We start from the raw sequence: 27,061 nt of genomic DNA, 5'->3' as shown, positions 1-27,061 counted from the left end.
TTCCAGATACAATAAAAAATATTATTTATATTGCTCAGTAAGGGAAGGATTTTATAACATACATCCGCTATTGAGCCATAAGTATTATTTAAATATTGTTTGTTAAAATATTCAAAATATAATTGCATTACGCAGAAGTCCACAACAAAAGTTTTAACATATCTGTAGTCTATGTAGAGTGTTTTGTGCAAAAAATGATAAATATATTTCAACTGAAAGCCCTCCAGAAGATCTACCAGCGTGAAGTAACTGATTCATAAAAATTTTGAACACCGTAGCTGTAGATCTTCTTAAACCTCTAAGCTGGTTGCTATGTGTTCTACTATTATTTGCTTCACCTTTAAGGAAATCAGTTTCTAAGTCTCAAAGAGCACTACTCCATCGGGTCAAAACTGACTTGTATCAAATTTCACAGTTATAGGTGCTAAAGAGTTCCGGAGCACAGCAAAATGGTCGTTTTATGCGTTTGAAAAGTAGTTTTAAAATTCGTGATATCTAGTAATAATACTTTACTCGTTGGCTTGAATTGAACCTAGGACCTTTCTGTAAATAAAACAGAAACCCTTATATCTGCTGCTCTAATAAATAGAGAAAATTGGATTCTTAATCTGGTTCAGATTTAAGAAAAAAAAACTCTTTCGTATGACATATAATGTTAAGTGGCGTAGAGGACCTTTCATACCTTTTAAAGCAGTTAATGTAAAATTTCAGCTAATAAAATTAATTACAAAAAGAAAAACTAATTTGAATTTTGACCTCTTGAATTCAAATTATGTTTTTCGCAATCACGAGTGTGTTTGTGTGTGTGTATGTAGGCGTGTGTGTTTGGCGGGGGGGGGGGGGGGTATGTGTGTAGGGGGTATGTGTATGTGTGTAGGCATGTGTGTTTGTGTCTGTGTGCAGGTATGAGTGTGTGGGTAGTTGTGTGTATGAGTGTTTGTGTGTTTAGGCACATGTGTTTGTGTCTGTGTGCAGGCATGAGTGTGTGGGTAGTTGTGTGTAGGTGTGTGTGTATGTGTAGGTGTCTGTATGTATGCGTGTGTGTGTAGGTGTATGCATGTGTGTGTGTGTGTACGCGCGTGTATGTGTGCGTGTAAGTGTAGGATATTGACGCAACCTAGAGACGGTTTTCGCTAGAGGAACAGCATCGTGCGGCGACCGGTCGACGGTGATGCTGCAGACGGTGCTGGTGAGAAAATAAAATCATAGGACATCAGAACAGTCAAATGAAAGCAATAAGCAATCGTGATTGCTCAAAAAACTAACTCGAAATTTAAAACAAGCTCTCTGGTTGGAAAGCTTCGGTTCTCAAAGTACCAAATTAGGGGATCTTTTGTACGCAGGCACATCTCAGACAGATTTTTCACAATTTCTTTGACGTTACTTGTTTTTAGTATATAGAGATAAATAAGAGCAGCGTGTTAAAAAATGAATCGAATTCATAAAGCTGTTTACATCACGAAACGTGATGCGAACTTGCAAAACAAGTTTCCTGAATACAACTGATTAGCGTTTGATGCTGTAGATGGGAAGTAAACAAACAAACAAGCAAACAAATGTTATATTCAAAGGTTAAAAGATCAAAATTTCAATAACGATAAGACTTTCCAATTTTGAACAAAAAAAAAAGTCTTATGTTCATTTTGTAAGAGATAATTAAACAATACCGGTACAAATATGAATGAAATTCATATGTAGTAAAGTATTTCGATTTAATATTAAAATGTATATTAAATTAACTAAAATAAATGAGCGACCTATCAAACACTTTTTAAATTAGGAAACGTATTATTCAAGGGATTGTGTGTAAGCACAGAGATTTCCGAATGAGTTTAAGGTGTCAGTGGGGCTGAAAAGTCAAGGTCTGACCTTTCGGGACATCGAAGTTTCTCGCGATGCCCGAGGCATCATTTGCAAAAGCACTATTTCAGGAATATTGCTTTGGTAGGAAACGTTTTTCTCAAGAGATTTTAATTGATACGGTTTTGGGATGTTTTTTGTCTGCTGTTTGAATGATTTCTAATATAAATAAAAAATAATTTTAAAAAATAATAATTTTTGATGACTAACTTTTATGTTTTAACGATGTGCCGCAGTTTAGCTTCAAAATTTAATATGTTTGTGAATAATAAATAGAAATATATTGTAATTTAAAGATTATTTAGTAGTGTGATGTTTTAGCAATATGCCGCAGTCTAGCTTCAAAATTTAATATGTACGCGAGGAATAAATAGAAATAGATATTTTTTTTTTAATATTGTTTAGTAGTAAGTGAAAACTAACTCAAAAGCAGAAAATAAAACAATAGTTGAGTAAAGAAGTTACAGTGTGGTAAGATGGTCATCCAAAAAACTTTGTGCCGACCAAGTTAAAAACTTAAATTGATCGACCTGTTTTCCACCCCTGTTGTTGGTTAATAACTGGAAAATTTCAATCTCGAAATTTACTGTGAATTGTAATTTCAAATGATGCGAAAATAGCTAGCTGTTCTCGAAATTGAACTCAAAAAAGTGCATGGGGCCTAAAACGAAGCACAAAAAGAAATTTCCTCGAAAATTATGTTTTCACTTTTTTTTCCGTAAAATAGCTGTTTACAATACAAAAATATTTAAATGTCTGTTGTTGCTCTGATTGTTATTCGAAATTTGTTTATTTCTTTTTACATTTTCGAATACATTTCGAATTTCGTAGTACTATCATTTATAAAAATTCAGCTATGTTTTAAATTATTTGGTTCATGATATTCCCTCAAAAGAGAAGCATGTTGTTTTTGCGAAGATGTACAGTAATTGTGTTTGATAATATTTTGCATCATTAACCTACCCCTTCCTGTTTAGTTTTTAGTATCATGTAACAACTTAAAACTTTGTATGCATTTTATGTTATAAAAATCTATGCAACATTTTTAATACTTTTTAACATACCGTACAGTGAACACTGAAAAGACAATAACGTTCCATTTGAAAGAAGCTAAGCAAAGAATATATATTGTATTTAGCAGTAAGTTGCCTCCCATACATACATACATACATATATATATATATATATATATATATATATATATATATATATATATATATATATATATATATATATATATATATATAAGCCAGGGTTAAGTCAGAACTACATGCAAAATGCCGACATTCCAATGACTCCATCCATAGATTGCAATATCGTCCTTGTTATGGAAGCAATTTTGTCACTCTCGACTTCAATGAGATGACATCATCCTCCAACTCGGTTTTTTACTATTCCATACGAGGACGAAACTGCAGTCTCTGAATGGGATATCCGGGCTGTCAGTGTATTGCATGTGATAAATATTTTGACACTATAGTTAGGGCAAACATAACCAGGCAGCTTTGTAATGCTGTGATTAGGATTTGCGTAGCCATTTACACCCGTTCCTTTTTGAAATCCTGGTCACGGGCCTGAATATCAGGTTACGATTCATACCCTGTTTTATATTGATTAATTTCAGGGTACAGAAGTTAAACCATACCACAAACACAGTTTGTTTTATTTGGAGACTTTCAAATGGTTTTGTAATCGCTGACGGAGTAAAGTTAGCACGTCAAACGAGTATCTCTTTTATTTCTACATTTGTTTGAAAAAGCTCTAAATTTTATTTAACTGAATTCTTTCTATGATAATTCTAAAGAGTAAATCTGCATGATCACAAGCAATATCATTTTACGTAGTGTTTTCTTTTTAATGTTCAATGCAGATTTCCTTCCCTTTCTTTCAATAGCATTTTATTTTTGAAAACAACTCATGTTTTGAAGAGTTTTTTTTTTTTTTTTAATATTTTAGAAATGTTATGCTGTGCTTAAAAAATAAATAAATGATAAAAAATAAATTACGTAAAAATAAAATTCCACTTTCAAGAAAAAATGGAAAATTGGTTCAAATACTACCATAGACTAATAATAAGAGTAGACCGAGCTTTCCCAGACTTGCTGATGAAAAAATTGGTTCACGGATACATCATGTGACTGGTGGAAGGCTTGGCGAAAACTTTGGCGGCATGGTTGCCAGCTGGCAGGATTATCTATAGTTTGGCACTCGGCATGTATTTGAAGACGTAATGTGTTTTTATTGTAATTTTTTTCCCAAGGTGCATAGATGATTGAACTGTTTTTCTTTTAGTTATGCATTATTTTGACATTAGTAATTAGTTTTTGATCACAGTTTTCAGTAACTTTAATTTCATTCGGAACTACTACATCAGCGTTGGCGTAAACGTAATGGCGTAAACGTTTTGCGTTAACGCAAAAATGTATTAATCGGCATCTTAAATTGAAATTGTAGGTAAAAATCTTACCGTTTGCCGATTCTTTTTGGGCACTTGGATCTTTAATTGCTTAGAGAGTTATTAAAATTGAATAAAGAAAATGCACAATACTATCTAAACGAAAAACTCACTATATTAACACAATATTTACAACTTAGAATAACAAATTTACAAATCAGACTCCATAAAAGATCATTCTTCCGTGTTTCATCAATTCTATTTATTTTATTTCTCGCTCGCGTTGATCGTCTGCTACGATCAACGCCCGCTGTTGCTAGGATATCCACCAGTCACATGGTTTGGTTTATGAGCAGCAAAAGGGTTGCCATAGCTCGGTCTACTCTTATTATTAGTCTATGAATACTACAGCAAATTTAAACTTTCCATTTCACTTCAGTTTTTACTTGAAAAAGTATGAAAGTTTACTGTGTAGCAAGACAAATAAATCTAAACTTCATATCGTCTCATAAATTATTTTATTAAAATATTCTATCATCAAAATATAAAACATATCTGGATGACATGAACTCATATCAGCAAATGAAGTAATAGGAATGACAATGAATACAGATGTAACAACAAAAAATAATTTCTATATCAAAATAATAATAATAGTGAGCAGTGGTGATGATGAGGTATAACAGTGGCATTGAACTTGTGAAGTACAGTCATTCAGAGCAACTTTTATCGTACCTTTATCTAATTTGTAAAAAAGAATAGCATTTTCAGGCAATTTTTTGACGCAAACGTTATTTGCCCTCGCGACCCCGTTATCGAGATATAAAAAAGCGTCAAATTTATAGACTTGGCGAGAAATGGAAGGCTCCACGAGATTTCAACTTCTGCATGTTACAAGTCATCCATCGGTAAAGTATTTGAAAAATGTCTTCCATTACTCACCGAAACTTGATACATTTGGCAACTTTTCTTAAAATTTTGGCAAATTTTAAGATCTTATATTTCGATAACAGGCCGACGAGGGCAAATAATTAAAGCAGTTTTTGGTGTTTTTCATTTTTACATGGTTTTTTGATTAGAAACATCACTTTAATGTGCCATGTCATATAAAATTTCTTTAAAAAAATATTTTAAAAATGAAATTTTTAACACGAAAATTATAATTTCAGCATGTTGAAAAACTCCATTATTATTTCATAGCATCACAAGATCCAATAATTTATTATGTTACATGGAATGTACAGATTTGAATAACTTCAAGTCAGCATTCAAGAGTAACTTACTAGCAGTAGCTTTAGAATTATCGTATGATAAAATGAATTATGTACAATGTTGCCAACTTTTTTTTTTGTAAAATAAAAGCAGAAAACAGTTTCTTTTGGAGTTAAAAATTATGAATCGGTTCGAAGTCAAGCGACGTGGATCACAGTTACTCTAAATGACTGCAGGTCTTACTATAGCCATTTTGGCATCATATTTTATGGTACAAAGTACTTTCACAATAAAGATAGTTTATAATATAAAACAGCTACATTTTTGGCAGTTCTAACTAGTGAAAAATGAGAAATGAGGTAGCCATATTTATACTTTCAGTCAATACATCTCTTCTCACACTGTTTATGTTGAAATAGCTTAACTAAATAATAATCTTTTCATAAAAACGAATTATTTTGACAAAAATCAGATTTTTTTTTTTTTCAATGTTTCTTTTAAAGCAGTAGAATTGAGAAAATATTGCCATCTTCGAATGATGTTATGTTTCAGATTTTTAGTATCAAAACCAGAGCTATCATTCTTTTTTTTAATTTTAATTTTACAGGAGAGTCTTTAAGAAGTTTTACAGAAAAAAACGCTTTTTTGTTTTTTTGACAGCAGTTTGGACCTGATGGAGATGGATGTGGTCTAAATTGCTTTGTACCGTGGTAGTATCCAACAAGAAATGTCAAATTATAGAAAAAATTAACTTTGAAAATTTATTTACAGAGCTGGTTTTAATACTAAACGCCTGATTTGAAGGAGTTGCCGTAATAAAATTTCTGTATAACTTGCTTCAAATGTTTTTTTTTTATTAAATATATAAGAATGCGCAACATACACTGAGAGTAATATTTTTTCTTTTTGATAATATCTAAATGCAATCCGAATATGTAAATTCGATCATTAAAACTTACTGTCACTGGAAAGTGTCTTATTCTTGAAATTTTAATCAATGAGTTTGATTTCAGTCTTGGAATTATAACTTTGTGCTGTACGTTTACTAACATAGTATTAATAGTTTCATTTTGAAATATCCATTCATTGTGACTACTGTAGAATGGACGCTTCAGCATACTCGACAATTATTGCGTTGAATTTGATTTCAGTTTTAGTATCGTATTTTTATATCATAAGTTTGCTAATATGTACAATATTTGCATTTGTAAAAGCAATTTATGAACTTTACACATGTCTGTTACTCTTTTGCCTCATTAAACATTTTCTTTTTATTATAGAGCAAGTATAATTACCGTGGTTCACACAAAATGTGTTGCAGAATGTCTTTTCATTGCTATTGTATGAATTCCGTCAATATACTTGTATATTCCAACTCTCATAGTTATTTTTTTTATTTATTTAGTTTCATTGCACATAGATACATAGCATTATGCCGCTTAATCGATTTGCTTGTGAGCTTTGCCTAAAAGCTCTGTATTTTCGTAATATTTACCCATTTCTACTGTTTAATTCGAGGTTAAAAAAATCTTGATCTTTCTGTTCTGCAATTTTTGCGCAAATAGTCAAATATATATTTATGAATATATAATTATGGTTAAAAATAATATTTGTAGTTTCGATTGTAATAAGGTAACTTCTTCATCAAAGATTCTTTTTTAATTCCGTTGTCTAAACTAAATAATTAAAATATCGAGTACTAAAAACGAATGAAGCTGAAAAAATAAATAAAAATGAGCGCGAAGATTCAAATGATAATAATAGTTTGAGCAAAAACGTATGACATGTTTTGGCAGTACTCAAAAGAAATCAACAACAAAATAAATTGTATCTCTTCGACACAACGTTCACAACGAAATGAGCAAATATATTAGCATTGTATGTACAATATACACAAAATTATGTCAATGAATCATAAAAATTAATGTCGTCGATAGAGCAAAGTTCATCAGTATCGCAGCATTACTGGCATTGGGTGAAATTAGTGGAAAAGATGCATTTGGCACTTCGAGGAAGGCATTTGTACATGCTCATTATGCGTGTGTATGTATGACTTCGTGATATTGCAAAGTTCACGCTCCAGAAAGAATGCCTCTTTCCACCATTGAGACTTCTACGTTGTCCACCTTCAAGATGTTCCTCATCTCGATTAGTTTTATCTTTTCCTGAAATGAAGAGAAAAGAAGCCTTAGACATAGTTGTCACATCTGTACTTCTATGATAACATATTCATGTGTACTAGGGTAGCGTTTTTTAAACTTTTTTGTTCCGCAGACCGGCAAATAATTGTGTTAAAATTTTGCGAAACTTTTTTTTTTTTTTTCGTTTGCAAAAAATAAATAAATTTATTAATTAATGGGGTAAACACTAAACACACCAGTAGTGACCAGGGTGGTCATTCCAAGCTCGTCAGCTTGCGAGATCGAGATTTCCGCTCACGTGATCGGTTGTGACGTAGAAATGTTGCAAAGTAGTATTTTAATCTATTCGAACCTAGTCGCAAGCTATGTTCGAGTAGATTAGAATACTACTTTGCGACATTTCTATATCACAACCAATCACGTGAGCGAAAATCTCGATCTCGCAAGCTGACGAGCTTGGAATGACCACCCAGTGCTTCAGAGTGCTTCGGTAGTAGCCACTCCACTTCTAGGTTTATATTTGAAAAAATAGAATTTTAGTTTCCCCAATACACTGTAAAAACAATTCAGAAACTTTCCTGGAAACTAATGGGCAGCTGATGTGTCCAACTTCTGCCAGTAACATATCTTACAAAATCTAGGAACGTTTTCCGTTAAAATTCAGTACCCTTACTCATTTTATCCTGGAAGCTGCTGAAATATTCAGAAATCTTCCCGTTAAAAGAAAATCGTGTCTCTGGAAAATTAGAATAAACTCAGAAAGGTATACTATAATAGCTTGGCATCTTCCTGATTTATCAAGGAAGTTCCAAGAGCATCATTGCAAACTTGGCCAAAGTTAAGCCAGAATTGCTGGTAAGTAACGAGCATTTTACTCGCCTGACATTCTTGCAAAGCAACGTAGTTCATACTTATTCGCTCCCTTAAGGAGATTAATTAGCATAGACGGACCGTACTTGAACTGAAGCCGATGCACTTTATAAATACGCTCAGTTAATCTTTAAACTGGGAGCTAAAAATATTTTTCACGACAGTGAAACGTCTGCATTCGTGCAACTTGTAGCAATTCAGGAAACTTTTTGACAGTGATACTTGATTTTTCCAGGAAGTGGAAAAAAACCTTTAAAATTCCGAAACGTAACACGAAATTACCCAGTAACGTTTCGGATTTTTTTTTAGTGTAGATTCAAACGTGCAGGAAGTAATACCAAAGAAGTAATACCTCCTGCACTTTTGAATCAATTGGGAGACTTGGAATCCTATTTGGCTAAAGCAATTTTAGGAGTTTGGGGGCCTCTAAAAAGCGAAGGCTTTATACCACGTCCTAGTTGACCTGATCAGCAATCAGGCCCTGGTTGTTCTAATTATTATACCAGAGGTAAATAAACGTTTGAAAAAAAGTACAAAACATATTAAAAAGTAATCGCAAAATCAAAGGAGAACAACCGTATAAAATGTTATTATAGTCAGTTACACGTTTAATGCACAATGTGTAAAATTATTATGGTCAAGTATACATGCACAATGTCATACAGCCAGTACACAAAAGTAGATATTCCTCACAAAAATAACGTAACAGCAATCATACTGGTCTAATTCATTCGAGTTAGCGTGACTCTGGTGTAAGAACTGTAATGAGTATTTTTTAAATGAATGTGTTAAGTTAAATTGCTCATACTGATGCCCTTACTGAAAGGTCAAAGGATAAAAAATATCATGGTCATAGGTTTTGTTATAAGGACAAGGCTTTCTTCCATTGCGCAAAAATTTGTTGGATTAATCGTTAATTAAAAAGTTTGTTCGTTAATTCTCATATCTCTTTGTATCAACTATTCATAGTTGCATAAAACAATGCTTAAAAATCAAAGCATTTATTATATTTTATGCTTTAGGGGAAAAAGTTACTAAACTCTGAAGAAGAATGGTTGAAAATTAAATATGTGTCACGTTTTGCTATTTCATTCATAAAATGTTTAATAACTGAAACATAATGTTAAACTAATGCTTTGTTATTTCAAAAAAAAATCCCTGGAAGTGAAAACGTTTGTTAAATTCTCCTTTTGAAAATCTTCTCTTGGAAAAGGATATTTTTAGTAAGGAATATTTAATTTTAATCGTTTAAAACACTTTTTTACTTTCCGCTTAACACTTGAATAACAGCCAAAGTATGTCTATACTGCAATATTACCTACTTTTATCTACTTGTTAGGCAAGAATTATAATTACAATTGTTTCAAACAAGATCAAAGCTAAACATTTAGTAAATCTTAGCGACTGGGACACGACATGATTTCTTACATTTAAAAGATATTTCAAAAAAAGTTAGAACACCGAAATGAAACTTACAGGTGTCAAGGAAGATGGTACAACTTGAAATCTTTGCAGAACTTTTGCTAGACACATTTTGACTTGAGTCTGAACAAACCTCATGCCAACACAAACCCTCGGTCCTGCTCCAAAAGGCAGATGAACGTACTGCGGCCTATTAGGGTCTGCATGGTAAAACCTGAAAAGGTAAAATTTTTAGTAATAGAAGTGCAATGCACATTAACACGAACAAAGGTAAATTCAAATATTTTAAATAACAAATAACTGACACTGTTTTTTTTTCCTTGTGTATCTCAAAAACAGTTTTCAGCAATCGTTGATTCACACAGACAAAAAAAAAAGAGAAAAAAAAACTATGTAGTTCAAATACTGCGTAGATGTGAAAATAATGTAATTAAATTAATTGCTTATACAAAGGTAAAAATACTACATAAGCGAGGACTTGGAGAGTTAAACCGGAACCACTTGTTTTAAAGCATATTGCCAATCTTAACATTTTAATACCGTGCTACTGTTGAGACCGAAGTTGGAGGTCAACTCACACTTCTGTGATTCACCGGAAATATTTTCGCCAGTGTCTTTCCATGGGAATACTGACAATCACCGGTGAATGTCGACATTTACCAGGGTTTTTTTTTTTTTTTGTTTACAGCATGTGAGGAACGTTATAACGAGACTCCACTCCCCCAAGAGAAAGTTTTGGTTTGTTGAGACGAACATCCTCCTCCCCCCTTACGGGAAAGGTTAATGCAAATGGAAGAGGTCTAGAACTGGAATGAAATGCGTTCATCGTTGTTTAGGTGACATCATTTTAATAGTGCATTATAAGTCCTCTCTAGAATTAGAAAAAAAAAATGGAGCATTTATATTACTTAATTATTTCACCTCCGAATCAGTTTTGAGATACATAAAGAGAAAGTTCTCGTCAACCTCCCATAAATTACAGTGGATATAGGTGAAATTAGAGTACGGGTGACGAAAATCACATATTGATTTTCTACGATGGTGAAACTTAAGCATATGCTATCCGATACATATCCGATTCCCTATAACTGCAAAATCGGTTACCCGATCATTTGGAGCATGAAATTATTCATATTGTTGAAATAAAAGGAAATTAATAAAAAACAATATTTTCTAGAAAAGCTGTAGCAACGAGAAAACTTTTACTCTCAATCAAAAAGAAAAAAAAAACCTGATAATCAATATTATTTTTGTTTCAAAGGTTTTTTTGAGACAAAAAAAAAATTCTGATTTTTAAAGTATTAAATCCATAAAATATGGTTTTTCAAAAACAAAAAAATATTCTAGGAAAATTAACATTGTTTTTACCTTTCGGGTTTAAACGCATCAGGCTCTGGATACCATTCAGGGTCCCTATGAATAGCGTAGACTGGAATACTGATTAACATTCCTTTTTTCAAAACAATGTCATCTCCCAGAAGACAATCTTCTTCAGCTCTTCTCTCAGATCTTCGAAAGAAAATAATGAAATGTAAGCTTTGGTGTGCAAACAAATAAATAGCTAACTTATTTGCACTTAACGCATAAAGATTTTATTTCATCTATCAAATGATTTAAAAAAACTCAACAAGCGGTTATAGATATGTATTGAAAATACCTGCCTAAATTACGTTTGTTTTATTTTTTTCATTGAGTAACAAATTAAGGAAAGAAATTTTTACTGCAAAATTAATTTTCGAAGTTTTCTTAGTTGAACATGGTATGGATTTTTCCACTCCAGAATTTCTTTCCCAGTTTTATCATGTATATTAATTCTGCTGAAGTCAATCAGAACTGACTCTCAAATGAAATAAAATGGTAAATTAAAAAACCATACCGTTTTGAAACTTTTTTTAAGTGTTTAATGAATTTGCTTCTGTTGGTTTTCAATGTAGCTTTGATTAATTAACGACTAAATAATAAATCATATTTTTGCAATTAAATATTTTTTTCAAAGTTGTAGTTTAGTAATAATTTACGACCCCGTGAGTCACTTTATTTATTGTGCACAGCTGAAAAAATATTAAAGCTAATTTTATATCGACAGATATACATAAAAACTCATTCTTCAACTTACCTCACTAAAGAAGGACAAAGCCTCAAACATTCGTTTAAAATAGCATCCATATATTTCATTTCAGACAGCGATTCATAGTTGAGTACTCTCTAAAAAAAACAAAGAAATATTTTTAAAATACAACTACTTAAAAAACCATTCGAAACATGTGAGAGATTCATATATTTTGAAAGACTTATAGGTGCCCGAATAATTGACTCAAATGCCTTATGATTTAAAATTTGAGCAAAAATCTGCTGGAGTGCTATAAATGCAGATGAATGTAGATAGTTTTATGAGATTGAACTGAAGGATGCTTTTTGAACGTTATGATGTAATTTTTATTATTTTTAAATATTCTATTCAACAAAAGACGATGACCGATTGTTTTTTTTATGTGCAACGTCAACCGAAAGTATGGTGAGCTGAAATAAAAGTTATCTGCACTATTCTTTGTCTGTTTAGTTTAAAACTAGGAAAGCACTGACTCAGATTTGCCAAACTGAGTTGGCATTTCAAGAAGAGTTTTACTGCAATAGAGATTGGGAAATGCAAAGCACGTTGAGCAGAAACTGTGGAAAAAGTATTTTCTATTTATACATGTGGAAGAATTCCAATGAAGTCAAATCAAATATTTCGGTGCAATGGTTCGCGATTTTTTTGCAGTCAAGAAACTTTAAATTTTATTATTATTTTTTTTTGGAATTGAAATTTTTTTACTGAGCCCTTCCGTAAGTAAAAGTTAGACAAGTCATAACTATCAGACGAAAGATACTGCACCTACAAAACATAGCCTTTTTATACGCTGTAGGGTTGTCGCAAAATATTGCAAATGTTCCATAATTTAAGTTTAATTATTTGTAAAGTTGTTGCAAAATTTTGCTGTCTCTGGGCAAACTTCAGCTTTATGTGGGAGGGGGGGGGGGCTTAGCTACCACTAGGATTTGGCATTTAGAGCAATTTAAAACCTCCAACTGAAAACATCCTTGCTATTTTTAATCATACATTCAATATTTTTTACGTTTTAATTTGGAATTCGGAATGAAATATCCTTAGTACTAAACTTTGAATCTCCGCATCTTTACATGAAATGAACCAAATATCAAAGGTTTTTACAGTCTTAGTACTAAACTTTAAATCTCCCCATTTTTATCGCAAATGAACCAGTATCAAAGGTTTCCACCATCTTTGTACTAAACTTTGAATCTCCGTATTTTTACAGCAAACGATCCCAAAGTCAAAAGTCTTGACCAGCTTAGAACTAAACTTTGAATATAATCATTTTTTATAGCAAATGAACCTAATATTAAAGGTCTTCACCATCTTAGTACTAAACTTTGAATATCCGCATTTTTACCGCAAATGAACCCGCAATATCAAAGGTCTCCACCACCTCAGTACTAAACTCTGAATATCTGCATTTTTACAGCAAATAAACCCATTTACATCATTCGGTATCTTGGTTGAAGGTCTTCACCATCTTAGTACTAAACTTTGAATATCCGCATTTTTACCGCAAATGAAACCGCAGTATCAAAGGTCTCCACCACCTCAGTACTAAACTCTGAATCTTCGCATTTTTACCGCAAATGAACCCATTTACATCATTTGGTATCTTGGTTAGAAGATGCTGTAATAAGAAAAGAATGCCGCTCACCTCATGCCTTTTCAACACACTTTCGATTTCGTTTACAGCAGTCTCCTGACACTTTTGATTGATGGCAAGATTGTAGATGGCGTAAGACAACAACGAAGTCGTGGCATCGTAACCGGCTAAAAAGAACGTGATGCACTGAGACAAAAACTCGTCGTGGGAAAGACCTGTAACAAAAAAAAAAAAAAAAAAAGCGAAATGTATTCCTTGCCACAAAAAGGTTTTATGAATACTTAATTCATGGTTGAATTCATTTGCTTTTTTTTATTTCTTTTCGCATGGAAAAGAATAATAGGGAAAAGTTTTTATGAATATTAAAAGTCCTGAAAGTTGGATGACACCTTCTCTTTATTTGTTGTAGTTGGATTTAGATTGCTTGAAACTTTATTGTATACAGAGATTTTTCATGCAATTATATTTCATTTACAGTCGTTGAAACTTTTCAACGGTAGTATTTAATCTGAGCAACAAATGCGTGAACTAAATGATAGTTCAGAAAGGTCAAAGGCACCTAATCTTTATTTGTTGCAGTTGGATTTAAATTGCTCAAAATTGTAATGTATTTAAAGATGTTTCCTTATACTTCATTTGGAGATATGGGTACTTTTCCATGGTAGTATTTAACCCGAGCAACAAATGCGTGAGCTAAATTATACCTTTAAACCGTAATTCAAAAATTTTTAAATATTTTTTGAACTACATATTCGCAATGCTATTGTTGTCACAAGACACTAATTTTATCACTTTAGAGTTGAATCGCGCATTTAAGATTCATACAAATGTTAGAACAACATTAGTGAATTTGAAAAAATAAGTTTTATACACTTATTAATACCATCTAGAGCAATATATGGTAAAATCCCCATTAATGGTATCATTGTAAATTCCTCTTTTCAACGTCAGATCTTGATTTTTAAATGTAATTAAATATCTCTCATGCGAGTAGTATATAGTTTTTCTAGGGGCGCTGTTGAAGTTTTTTTCACATGTTCATGAAGTGTTTTTATTATTTATTTTTTTTATTATTATATTATTTTCTTTTTTTATTTATTTATTTTATTTTATTTATTTATTTTTTTTTTATTTTATTTATTTATTTATTTTTTTTTTTTTTTTTGAGATGAGTAATTTTCAAAGATCAATTTGAAAACGAAATACATTTTGTTTATGAATAAAAAAAACTAAAATGAACACATTAAAAGGGGTACCTTTCACTTCTGGTTTCTCAGTAGAACAAGAGACTTTAGAACAATCTTCCTCTGAGCATTGAGTTTTTGTATTGTTATTCGGATCATTAATTTCAGTCTCTGCATCCAACAGCAACTGCAGAAAATCGTCCCGTTTCTGAATGGAGAAAAAGTATATAAATTATATATATTTCAAATATTATTTGATCTTTTTTTTCGAGTTAGTTTATTAAAAATATAAAAATATTTTACTTTATTCTGGTTAAGAAGCTACTTACCACGCTCGCCTTCTTCCTTTCCTCGACTACTTGAACAATTATGTTCTTGTAAAATTCAGTAGTTTCGGGATTCAGAAGTGAAATACGAAGCCATTTCATTAACCTGGGGAAAATGACTGAAATGGAAAAATATAAATTAGATTTCAGTAAAAGAACTTCCAGTAAAGTTAAACGTTGATATTTAAAGTTAAAATTTAAAGTTTTAACTAATATTCAAAACGATTAGCCTGTTCAACTAGCTGTAATACTTTCAAAAAGGTCTTCAGACTTATAAGAAAATAGTTCCTTTTCTTTCACCACAGCAATTAAAAAATAGTGTAAACATAGATGCTTCTAAATTTACCACTAAAGGAAGAAAATATCTCTAACGAATGTTTTCAGAGTAAATTTTACTTAATCAGATCCATAACGGCAATTTACAATGTGATTGATCGCAAATATTTTTTTTCAATAAGTCAAATTGATTTTTTAAATAGATATTTTACTGATTCTTATTTAATTTTACGTTTTTACTTTTAATTATTGTATTTTATTTTGTTAGTTATATCCTTGTTTATTTATGCGTTTGCTTTTATTTAAATATTTTTATTATTATTTATTTAAATATTTTTATTGTTATTTCTTTAAATATTTTTATTATTATTTATTTATTTATTAGTATTACGTAGTTCTTATTACTCTTAAGAGTACATCCAAACTAAAACTGTTTATTAAAAAAAGTTTCAATAAAATGATAAAATATTCCTGTCATTTAAGATAATACCCTAATTTAACTCGTTACTTCACTAAAATTTCTATTACTTACCTGTAACAATAGTCCTCCAAGACATAAAGCACTGCAGGAGCATCTTTGCTTTGGCAACAAATGGGTCGTTCTCATTACGCAAGGAGTTAACAGATATCCCAAAAGCACATTTTGCTATGGCATCGACTGTGAAGGCTCCGAAAATCCTAAAAAATATCAACAAAATATAAGCTCACAATGAGGTGGTTTCCTTCAGTCAAAAGTACTATGTTTAGTCGTTGAAATGGATAGAATGAGCAAAAAAAATTACATGAACCCAGAAAATACTTTCATTTTCCCAACAGTTTTTTTTTAAATTAATTTTGTAAAATGTCAGATTTTTCAAACAAGGCGTGGTCTTGATGACGTCACAAATGATGCAATTTGGCGCATCTTTCTACTACGTTTCCACGTTATGATAATCAAGAAGCGAATTACAACTGCGCTCTACGTTTGCTATCAACTATATCGTTGCCAATACACGTGAGTAAAGATGGGTATTAAATATTTTGTTCTGTGAATGGTAACATTGAATGGCATTTCATCATTTGTGATGTCACACGACAGAAGTGTTAACAATTAAAGCGCACCGATTTAAGTATTTTTTTTTTAAACATTAAACTCAAATAAATTATTTAAAAAATGGTCAGATCCTATGTTTTGAAGCATGCTCTTTCAGAAAAAAATACTTTTAAACTTTTGGAAACGACCGCATTTTAAGCAATTTATTTTTAACTAAAGTGGAAGAGTGTCTGAATAAGAATAACTTTTATCAATTGAATTGTTTATCCACTTTTCCAAGGCTCACTCAATTGAACCTATTTGCAAATTCGAACCATAAAACTGTTAACGTCATTGGACGTACCTCTGACAATTGATATTCTTTAGTCTCCTTGAAGCTTGGGCAAGGTTATCCACGAGAAGATTAGAACATTCTTCCAGAAGAGGGAGCATCTGAAAGAAAAAAATTGATTCCCGTTACCAAGATTACAATTGAATTTCGAATATTTTATTTTACAAAATTGAAAATTTGTAATTTTTGAGAGGTAGTGAAATTTTACTAAAGACCAATCTAACTTTTTTTTAATATATTGATACTTAAAAAAATAATAATAAACAGATTTAATTTTTGCTAAAATCAGTTTTTCTTAATCATTTTTTTGTGTTACTATTATTTGTGTTTCAAGTATTATTTAATTATTCTTGCAATTTTTTATCAATTGCATTAATCATAACTTTTACTTAATGATTTTAAGTGTTAACAAATTTGTTTGAAAAATAAAAAATTTACATTCTTTTCAATACTTTGTTAGGAATAGTTCAAGTCCACAGAAAATTTATCAATTTACTTTTTAAAACCACTCATACATTCTCTAATAGCAAAATAGTGCTACTATTTAAGGTGAAAAATGTACCATTACATCGGTTTCCTTAAAACTAACTAAAATGATTTTAAAATTTTAATCTTAAGTGAATAAACATAACTAAGAAGAAATAAAACGTCCAACTATATGTTACAATGTGACAGCAGATATTTAAATAATTTCAAGTAGCGTTCTGGGGCTAAATAATATGACTTACTTTTCTAAGTTTCCCAGATGTAAGGGTAGGCGATACAATCTTTCGAACTCTTTTCCAAGCTGCTCCTTCCAAAACAAAAAGAGTGTTGTCCATGATGGGGTCATTAAACTTTAAGTCCTAAAAAAAAGTGTAATGCATCAGTCATGAAAATCATATCATCGCTTTCTTTTTCAGTACTTTTGGAAAGAGTTTTATTGAGAAAATATTTGTTATATATATATATATATATATATATATATATATATATATATATGTGTGTGTGTGTGTGTGTGTGTGTGTGTGTGTGCTCTTCTTACTCTTATAATTTTATTGTTTTTTTCTTTATTTATTTTTTAGCTATGTGTTTTTTATTATTATTATTTATTTACTTAATTTATTGATTTTATTTTTTGAAAGTTTTGATAAATGATAGTGAGAATTCTTACTTAGGGCTTTATTTTAATGAAATTATTATATGCAAAAATGTTCGTATCTAATTGTTACAAATAGCTCTAAAGTACATACTTTTAACTTAAAACTTTAATAGTGATCAGTGTACATAGTTTTACCCGCATTTCAAACTATTTAAACTTACACTTTTATTTCAGATACCAATACATAAAAAAAAATGAGAAATAAAAGGAGGAGAACTATAAGAAGAAAGAAATATATTAGAAACGTACGACATTAAATATGGAACTAAACTTTTCAGTAAGCTTTATGAGAGAAACCGAGAAGATTTTGTATTCGAGTTTGGTTGATACTTACTCTGCGATTCTGGAAGATGTGAAAATCTTTCACAAATATTCTTTTTAACAAGTCAGGATCAGCTACACTTAAAACCGGCATCATCCCATCGTACCTTCTGCAAAAAGTAAGTTTTATTTAGTCAAACAGTTTACTCTACTACTTGTAAAATTTTTGGTTTGAAATATTCAATTATTAAAATATTTACCATTTCGTGTTATTTATTATAAAACAATGTATTCAGTTATTTGTTCCGTTTTTACAATGGAATATTGCATAACTAATAATAAAATTATTAAACGGTTTCTATTAAATTCCTATCTAGTACAAAACCACTTATTGAATTATTGGCGTTATTTTTATCTTGAAATATTCTATCATTAATTATAATATTTAATTTATTTTCTATTTATTATCGGTGCGTATATTTTTCCATCACATTAAATTTACAACGGCAGAATTAAAAATAAAAAGTACTGGAATGCAATAATGTTTAATTTACTTCACTTTAAACTAGTTTATGTTCGCAAAACATAGGTTAAAAGCAGTTTGAAAAATAGCTTGGGTATATTTTCTAATTTATTGTTTTAACACATATAACTTGCTCTTTTAACATATAGAACTTTTAATATTCTATGAACTAAAATTTAGGAACCATACAACTTAAAGTATTTTTTATAATGAAAAGCATTGAAAATTCAGCAAAATGTTAATACTAGTAACTATTATTACTTTCTTAATGTATCATATGTAACTTGCATTATCCATGTTTATTGAAGTACGATATCAAATTATTCTCTGATTGCAAGTTTTTGTTTGAAGTTTAAAGTTTTACAGAAAACTTTACGGTGCTTATTTTTTTTCTTTTTTGTAATAAGCAATGTATACGTACCCATAAATTCTTCCATATTTTTCATACATTTCTTGTTCCAATTCATGTAGCGGCTAAAATGTAAGCAAATTGAAATGTTATTTTTTAAATAACCATTCCAACCAATAAATCATTTAATAACTTGAAGCAATATACTCTACAATGATAATAGCAGTTTATTAGCAATGTTTTCTTTAAACAGGGGCTTTCACCTCAATTTTTTTGCAACATGAGTTATTAATTAAAACTCACGCTTTCTTTCTCAAACTTTGTGAAACTATAAAAATAGGGGGCATAAGGACTTTTTTTTTTAATCACATTCTACAGTATTAAATTACGTTCTATATAAGAATAAGAACTCAATTTTCGGTTGATATACGAATTTAATTCCTGTGCCATGTATTTAACAATGTTTTCTTATAATTGCTTCGTAATACTTTTTTTGAAATCATGAACTTTAAATTTAAATCTGGTGCAGTGAATGTTTATATAGGTACATGTAAATACAACTGGCTTAAACAAAGCGGTGATTTGTGCTCAAATATTCTTTGTTCAATAATACCTTGAAACCATTTCAGAAACACTACCAGTGTTTATGCATAAATTACTTTTATTCCTCAAGTTGTAACATATTGACTATATTTTGTGTTTCGTAATTTAAAATTTCTGAGTAAAATGTATTGAAAATCATTCACAAAGAATGGCTACATTTAAATTCTAACCGAATCAGTTTCACTTAAAATATTCGAGTATAAATATTTTTTTTTATTTACCTTGTCTCCGAGTTTAACCGAGCCCAGTACCAAGCGTGGCTTTATGAATGGAATATTTTGTTGCGCCCAATAATCATAATTCTTCGTCAGGTATCTGAAAGAAATTAACATTTTTTAGTCAGCAATAAATGTACATGAAGTGTAAAATTGTACGAAGGAAATAAATTGAAATATGTGTACAGAACTCAAAGAAGAATGTAATAAAGTTTAAAGAGTTAAAACTTTAAAGAATCTTTAAGAATTCGAGAAGGGGAAACAGAAAACAATTTCTGGTATCATTTTCCATTATTCAATATACACTTTTTATGAAATATTAACAACCAATCAATGGTATCAATAACTGGTGATGAAAATTGCATGTTTGCCTGAGCTTTGAGTAGAATAAAGATCACTAGCGAGAAAAAGAGAAAGAGAGAAAAAGAACATCTACTATACTGGAGAAATAGCACCATGTAACTCTGATACTCCTGAAGTGTTCACAGTTGCAATGGATATTTTTAATACAAATGCCAAACGATACGAAAAGGGCAATAGAAGTCAATATTTACGAAATTCCTCAAGCGGAGAAATAAAAGTATGAATCTCTAAATAAAACTATTGTTAAGAATTTTCATCAAAGTAATGACTTGAACTCATCTGTAAGAATGTTTTATAAATAAATGCTCTCCAAATAATAACAGTGAAACTACCCTAATAACTAACACGGTTCTACGCGTACAAACATGTTTGAAATAAGGAGCATATTTGTAGAAATATTGTAAACAATATCGTTAAAACACGAAACATACACTGAAAAATGTGTTTGTTTTTTGTTTTTTTTTTTTTTTTCTTTTTTTTTTTTTTTCAAGAAACAATAACAAAACTTTTTTTCAAATGATTTGTACGAAATTATGACTCCTGTTTCGAATGCCTTACATTTGTTTATGTTTCTGTATAGTTCGAAAATGAACAACCATACTCTATTACATTTTCATGCATGTACTTAAAAAAATAACTAAGCTTCAAAATAGTACTGTTCGGTAGGATATCCCTCCGCATGGCATCCCTCATTATATTGCAATGCAAGTAATTTAAAAAATTGTTTTATTTCAAAATATCACGAAGCAGCTGTATATCTCGCTGTATAAACATACCTTTTGATATAGTCAAGCATGTACAGTAAAACTTCCTTTAGCCGAAGTAACTAGGCTCAAAAGATACACCGGATAAACACAAATCCGGATAATATGGACAATAAGCAAAACACAACCTTAAATAAGCAGACGTATCTTTTATTATAGCAAAAAACAATGTTTTGTAACAAAACTACTCAGTATCGTTTCTTGCTAACACTTTATCGTTTATAGTTCAGCTGCAATGATGCAGGACTGACGCTCTAAGTACGCCATGTTGCTATATTACTATAATTTATTGTACTACCTATGCAGAAGCTCTAAATTGAACCAAAATAGAAAAGCGAATATTTGGTGAATTAATAGGTCCGATCTTGCTATCGCAATTCAAACTATTATATAAATTACTTTTTTTCCCCTACAAATTTGATCCGGATAAACCGGCGATTTGGATAAAAGGAGACCGCGTAAAAGAGGTTCTGCTGTTTTAAAAAAATATATAGCTTAAATACTGAAAGCAGGAGTATGTCACACCACACAAAATTAAATATCTAAGGGGCTCTTTACAAGTGATGTCATACTTTGGGGGGGAGGAGGGTTTGTGAAATTGTGACAAAGTAGGGTGGTTCAAAAAAACTTTTTTTTAGCTAGAGCCCAGGACACCCCCTATTTTTTTTTTTTTTTTTTAACACTTACTAATAGTATTATGCTGTAAAAGTTTTAGCTTCTTACTCGAATTTTAAGACGGTGCTCAATGACCCCTCAATTTAACATTAGCCGTATAGCATAGAAAATGCCACAGATTTTAAAAAAATAATAATAATAATTTCCCCATCTGTTTTTTTTTTTTTTTTTGTAAATTATTATTTTATTGCAATGCATATTACTAGTGTATATTATGATATGTAGCATTGCTTTTTCAGTTCAATGCATTTTTTTAACCCCCTCCCCATACTAATGAAGTTTGGGGGAGTTGGTTGAGCACCCTCTTTCAGATGATGTAGGAAGCTAAAATTCTTCCAGTATATTACTATCCACAAGTCTAAAAATATATTGAGGGATGTCCCGTTATCTAGGAGGAACTTTTTTTTTTTACATGTGTTTTTGAACCACCGTAAGGAGGGGGTTAACAAAAACTGAGACATCACGCATTATTTTATGAGAATATGTTCATGAGAAAAAAGCGTGACATGTAACAAAGGGAGGAGAGAGGGAAAGGTGAAGTGAGACACTTCGTAATAAAGGAGGAGGAGGGTCACAATGTTAAAAAACAGTGATATTCATTTGTGGAAAACCCCTAATATAAATAAATGTTCCCAAATTAGCAAAATACGAACGCATGAAAGAGAATCCGTTTTTGAGTGATAAATCAGTTTTTAATCAGCGAAAAATCTACACGCGAAGCAAAATATCGATAAACCTCAGTTCATAATATTTTCAAGAAATATGTCCCTTGATACGGAACTCAGATTAGATGATTGAGAAAATCGGTTTTCTTACACACGCGCGACTTGAGCAATCTCTCTTCCCCATCTATCTATCTCTGTGTACTTGAAGACGCGAGAGAGAGAAGAAAAAAAAAGAGAGAGAGAGAATCGGTTCGTGATATATTTACTGCACGGAAAAAACACACTGACCCAGTGGCGCAAATATTCCTTTCTCCTGCTGCAAATAAAAGAGTTGCATTGTGACGCAATGTTTTCTTCCATCGTTTTCTTTTATCGTTTTTGTTTGCGGTAGATATGTTTCGGATGAGATTAATTGTAGTAGAATTGAAAACAGTTACCTGTTAGTGATTTCCTTTTTTTTTTCTTTTTTTTAGCAAAAAAAAATCTTTTAGCTGGTTAAAACTGATGACATTGCGGGAAAAGATACAATGAAACAACTTTTTATATGTTTCTCTTTTAAGTTTTTTTTCTTTTTTAAATCACGGCAGAGTTCAATACATATTAAAGTATACATATCATACTTTTTTTTCATTTGTACGTTTCTTTCTTAGTCCTTTCAAAGGCGTATAAACGAGGCTTCACTGTACTTTCAAATATGTTTAAATATTGCGCCGTTGAATAAAGAAAGAAAAAACTAATTTTGCTTTTTAAATTGAGGTTAATAAGGATTTCGATTTTTTATACGCACAAAATACTTTTTTTTATTTTCGGTAAAAATATTAAGTTTTCTGATTTAAAAAAATTAAGCAAATGTACATTACTTTTTTTTTTTTTTTTTGTTATTTTTTCATAACAATCGAATGGCGATTGAACTCAAAAAACTCTCTTTTTACGATGAGATACATTCATTGAACATATTTTGTAGCCAGTCACTTTTTCCTCGTCAAAAATAAACTGGTTAATTGAACATGAAATTTCATAGAGGACATACAACAACATAAAGCAACTCAAACATAAAGGAATTTTTTTTTAATTTCAAATTTTTTATATTTCAATTTCAAAGACAAAAATAGTCATGCACAAGTGTGCATTATGATACGAAATACTATTACATAAATTCAATACAAATGCATATTTAGAGAATGATTCTTTTTCTAGATCATCTGGAATAATGTTTTTTTTTTCTGCATAAGCCAACAATGATTTCTTATTTTTAATAGTTATATTATGCAACAAAAGAACTTATAACCCCAAAAGGGTTCGTTAATGAAACCAATAATATTAAACAATAACAGCGGGTTTTAAAAATGTTCACTTTGGTTTTTGATAAAAATTAGTTCTTAAAAATATAAAATTTACAAAAATAGCAGTAAGTTTAGAAAAAAGCTTACTCAGCAAAAGTTAACAACATAAGTATCTCAGTTGCACATGAAGTTTTGGACTGAAAAGTTGCTTCTTAAAAATCAATACTTTGTTACGCTATAAAATATTTTTATCGCTCTTTTCTTTGAAATTAAAAACTCACTTAAATGTTTCCCTGATGTTTATACATCATATTTTACAAAAATTAATAATAAAACGAGAGCGATGTTTAAGGTTAATTCTTATCATTTGTACAATTATTCGATCATCTCTTTGAAACTAAAAATCCACTTAAATGTTTCCCTGATGAGTAAAATCATTTATTCATCATATTTTACAAAGATTAATAATGAAATGAGAGCGATGTTTGAAATTATTCTTAACAGTTATATATTTATTCACTCTTCTCTTTGAAATTAATAATTCACTTGAATGATCCCCAGATGAGTAAAACCTTATTTATTCATCATATTTTACAAAGGTCAATAATGAAAGGAGAGATATTTTTATTTTATTCATCAAGACAGAGAATATATTCATTTGATGTATCAATGAAACAAATGATTCAAGTGAGTTTCAAACTACATTCTTTCTTAAGTAATTTTTCTACTTGACTATATTAAAAAATAAATCGGTGAAAAGGTTCAAAATCGAAAAAATTTGAAACATGAATTCAAAAAACATGAGGAGGGGGGGATCAACATCGAGCAAAGGACTTACTTGTATATGAAAACAGCTAGAGCAGCGAAGGTGGCGATCCAGAGGACCGCTTGGGAATAGTTCTCCATCGGGGGTGAGCGAACAGGGATAGACGAGAGAGTAAAAACCACCTTGCTTAGAGAACACCAGGAGCAGAATGGTTGAGGTGTTGGCTAACCGTCCGCCATTTAAGCAGTTGGACACCAAGGTCAAAGGGGGGTTGCACTCGCGCGATTCCTCCGGTAGAGAAGCAAAACAAATAAGATAAAAGAAATTGTAGCGAGCCAAATAATAAAGAGGAAAGAAAAATTGCAGATTGGTGGTGCGTTTACCCTTTGCGATGCAGACCTTGATCTTTGCGTAGAGTTTTCTGCAGCGCTACGGATACGTGATTTGAATAATCATGTACTTTCGTCTGTTTTTTTTCCACGCCTTTATTTCGAGTTGTTGAATTTCGGCGCCGCCTCCCCCTACCCAGAGAGGGTTGAGTTTAGTGAACTTTGCTGAACGGTTTGCATCTCTGTCATTGTTCCCGAGATGATAAGGCCATTGTTCATTTTCCCGCCAGATAATATCGTGTTGAGTAATTAGCTAAATTTCTTCAAAAATCAGACAGAAATGGCAACATTTTACAGTGTCCAGCCATGAACCCAGTTCAATGAACTGAGGATGTTTTATCCATTCAAAAAAAAATTTGTCACTTTCATCTGATATTTTGAGTTTGGGTACGTAAATTTTGAGGTCGTTCATTCCTGGGGTCAACCGAGGTTGAGAATTTTCTGGAGTTCTTCACGTGTCGATTAAAGCAACACACAAATTTTTCGATGGTTGTGTTTTTCAACTTAATGATCAGCTTGAAATTTCAGTAATAAATTTCTGAACCAGCTACAGTTGCGAGCCTTGTTATTGGAATATCGGTTAAAAGAATGAATTACTGGAGCGCCCCAAACTTAAATTTTGGCAGGGCGTAAAATCTAAATTTGACGAATGATGATAATTCTTCGGCATTGTCTGACACGATTTGCCGAATTAGGACATTTTTGTATGATCATAGTGACCATTTACCGGGACTCCCCTGATGTCCTACAAAATCTAATAAATATTTGATGTAACAATCACGGGCGCCCATATAGGGGGCAAAGGGGGGCTCGAGCCCCCCCCCCCCCTCCCTCCTTAAAAATTAGAACTTCCTTGCTTTTAGTACTTTTTCTTTGCAAAAATGTAAAAATATTGCTTCTCCAGCCATTAATGAATAAGTTATTAAAAATGTCAAATTTTACTGACTCTAATCTGTCCTGAAATTGGTTTTCATGGGGAAAATATCATGCTAAACCATGGTTAAAATATCTGAGCCCCCCCCCCCTTACAGTTTTGCATATGGGCGCCCATGGTAACAATCGTTGTAATGTGCTTTTGCATGTCCCGAATAGTAAAATACCCCATCTTAGAACATTTTTTCATGGCGAAGGGGTTATTTCATGATGTGGGATCGACTGTATATTGGAGGGATACATTATTTGGATTATTTAAGTCATTCCACAAAAATGCCGTGATTTTGTTCCTCTCGTGACTGCTCATACATCTGATTAAAAAGTAACAATTTTAAATAGTAATGAAGAACTGTTTTTTTCTTAAAAAATTTACAAACCCATTTGTGAATTCTTAGGCAAAAAAATATGTCCTTTACCCTCTTAAACTATTGTTTTTAATGAGCTGTCACGTGCAAAGCAAAATATCCGTTTTTTCGTACAATAGCCATTTTATAGAATAGTACATTGAGTACGATTCCACGGATAATTGGGAGTTTACTTTAATTTTAAGCAATCGTGGAATGTCCCATTGGTATATGGAGTACACTTACACTTATAATCGGAAGTTTACTGTAGTTTTAAGCATTCATGGATAGATCCATTAGTACATTGAGTACAATTCCACGGATAATTGGGAGTTTATCGTAATTTTAAGCAATCGTGGAATGTCCAATCGGAAGTTTACTGTAGTTTTAAGCATTCATGGATAAGTCCATTAGTACATTGAGGACAGTTCCACGGAACATCGGGAGTTGACTGTAATTTTAAGCACTATCTCACCTTATAAATGGCATGATGATATATGTAAGTGTTTCATAGAGTGTCTTTATGAAGTGGCATGTCCGATCCTGGAAGTCATAGTTTAATAATTTCAATCTCGGCTTCTTTGACGAAGGTTGTATTCACTACTGATTTTCCTACGTGCAGTACGTGGAGAACAGTTATAAGCGTTGATGTCTGTGTTTTAAGACACTCTATTGCAGTTGCGACGAATGAAAGATTGAAAACATTGCGTATTGCTTCAAAAACTTCTGAAATTTGTGCTCACACAGATCATTATTCCAAAAAAAAGAGTGTCAAGAATTTCTCAAATCCAAGCTTATTTCTTTCTGCAGTAGCTGTCCAGTTGTGACCTAAATTTTCCTCTTCATTAACGTTGGTATTATGCGGCAGCTGTAGCATTTTGTAACAGTCTAAATTTCCAGGGGTGCCCATCAGAGAGGGGGTTTTCAGGGGTGTTTTTTTTCTTTTTTCGGAGAAGTTCTCGTTATGGGGGGTTTGTGGTATTTGGGGGGAGGGGATACACCATTGCCCTTGGGAAAATGGCACCCCTGAAGATCC

At 31.3% G+C, this 27,061-nt stretch overlaps 1 protein-coding gene across 1 annotated transcript; it reads right to left on the bottom strand.

Moving 5' to 3' along the window:
• Window positions 1-4,756: 4,756 nt before the first annotated feature.
• Window positions 4,757-24,546, bottom strand: LOC129219841 (cytochrome P450 3A8-like). Its single transcript, XM_054854150.1, has 14 exons — window positions 24,432-24,546; window positions 19,850-19,943; window positions 19,098-19,150; window positions 18,227-18,323; window positions 17,480-17,596; window positions 16,764-16,852; window positions 15,920-16,065; window positions 15,115-15,230; window positions 14,858-14,993; window positions 13,653-13,816; window positions 12,017-12,105; window positions 11,269-11,409; window positions 9,955-10,114; window positions 4,757-7,632 (listed from the first exon to the last, which is right to left on the bottom strand). The coding sequence occupies exons 1-14, from the start codon at window positions 24,497-24,499 to the stop codon at window positions 7,540-7,542; spliced, it is 1,563 nt and encodes a 520-aa protein (XP_054710125.1). The 5' UTR covers window positions 24,500-24,546; the 3' UTR covers window positions 4,757-7,539.
• Between the last annotated feature and the right edge of the window lie 2,515 nt (window positions 24,547-27,061).

Source organism: Uloborus diversus, chromosome 4 (genome assembly GCF_026930045.1).
Source record: "Uloborus diversus isolate 005 chromosome 4, Udiv.v.3.1, whole genome shotgun sequence".
In the NCBI taxonomy this organism is placed as follows: domain Eukaryota; kingdom Metazoa; phylum Arthropoda; class Arachnida; order Araneae; family Uloboridae; genus Uloborus; species Uloborus diversus.
This window is presented reverse-complemented; position numbering and strand designations above follow the sequence as displayed.

Bases quoted from the DNA above. Each gene is read 5' to 3' on its own strand.
- LOC129219841 (XM_054854150.1), bottom strand. From the start codon at position 24,499: ATGGAGAACTATTCCCAAGCGGTCCTCTGGATCGCCACCTTCGCTGCT. The intron at 19,151-19,849 runs GTAAATAAAAAA...CTTACATTTTAG, and splicing joins CGGTTAAACTCGGAGACAAG to CCGCTACATGAATTGGAACA. The intron at 16,853-17,479 runs GTAAGTCATATT...TTTTTCTTTCAG, and splicing joins CATCTGGGAAACTTAGAAAA to ATGCTCCCTCTTCTGGAAGA.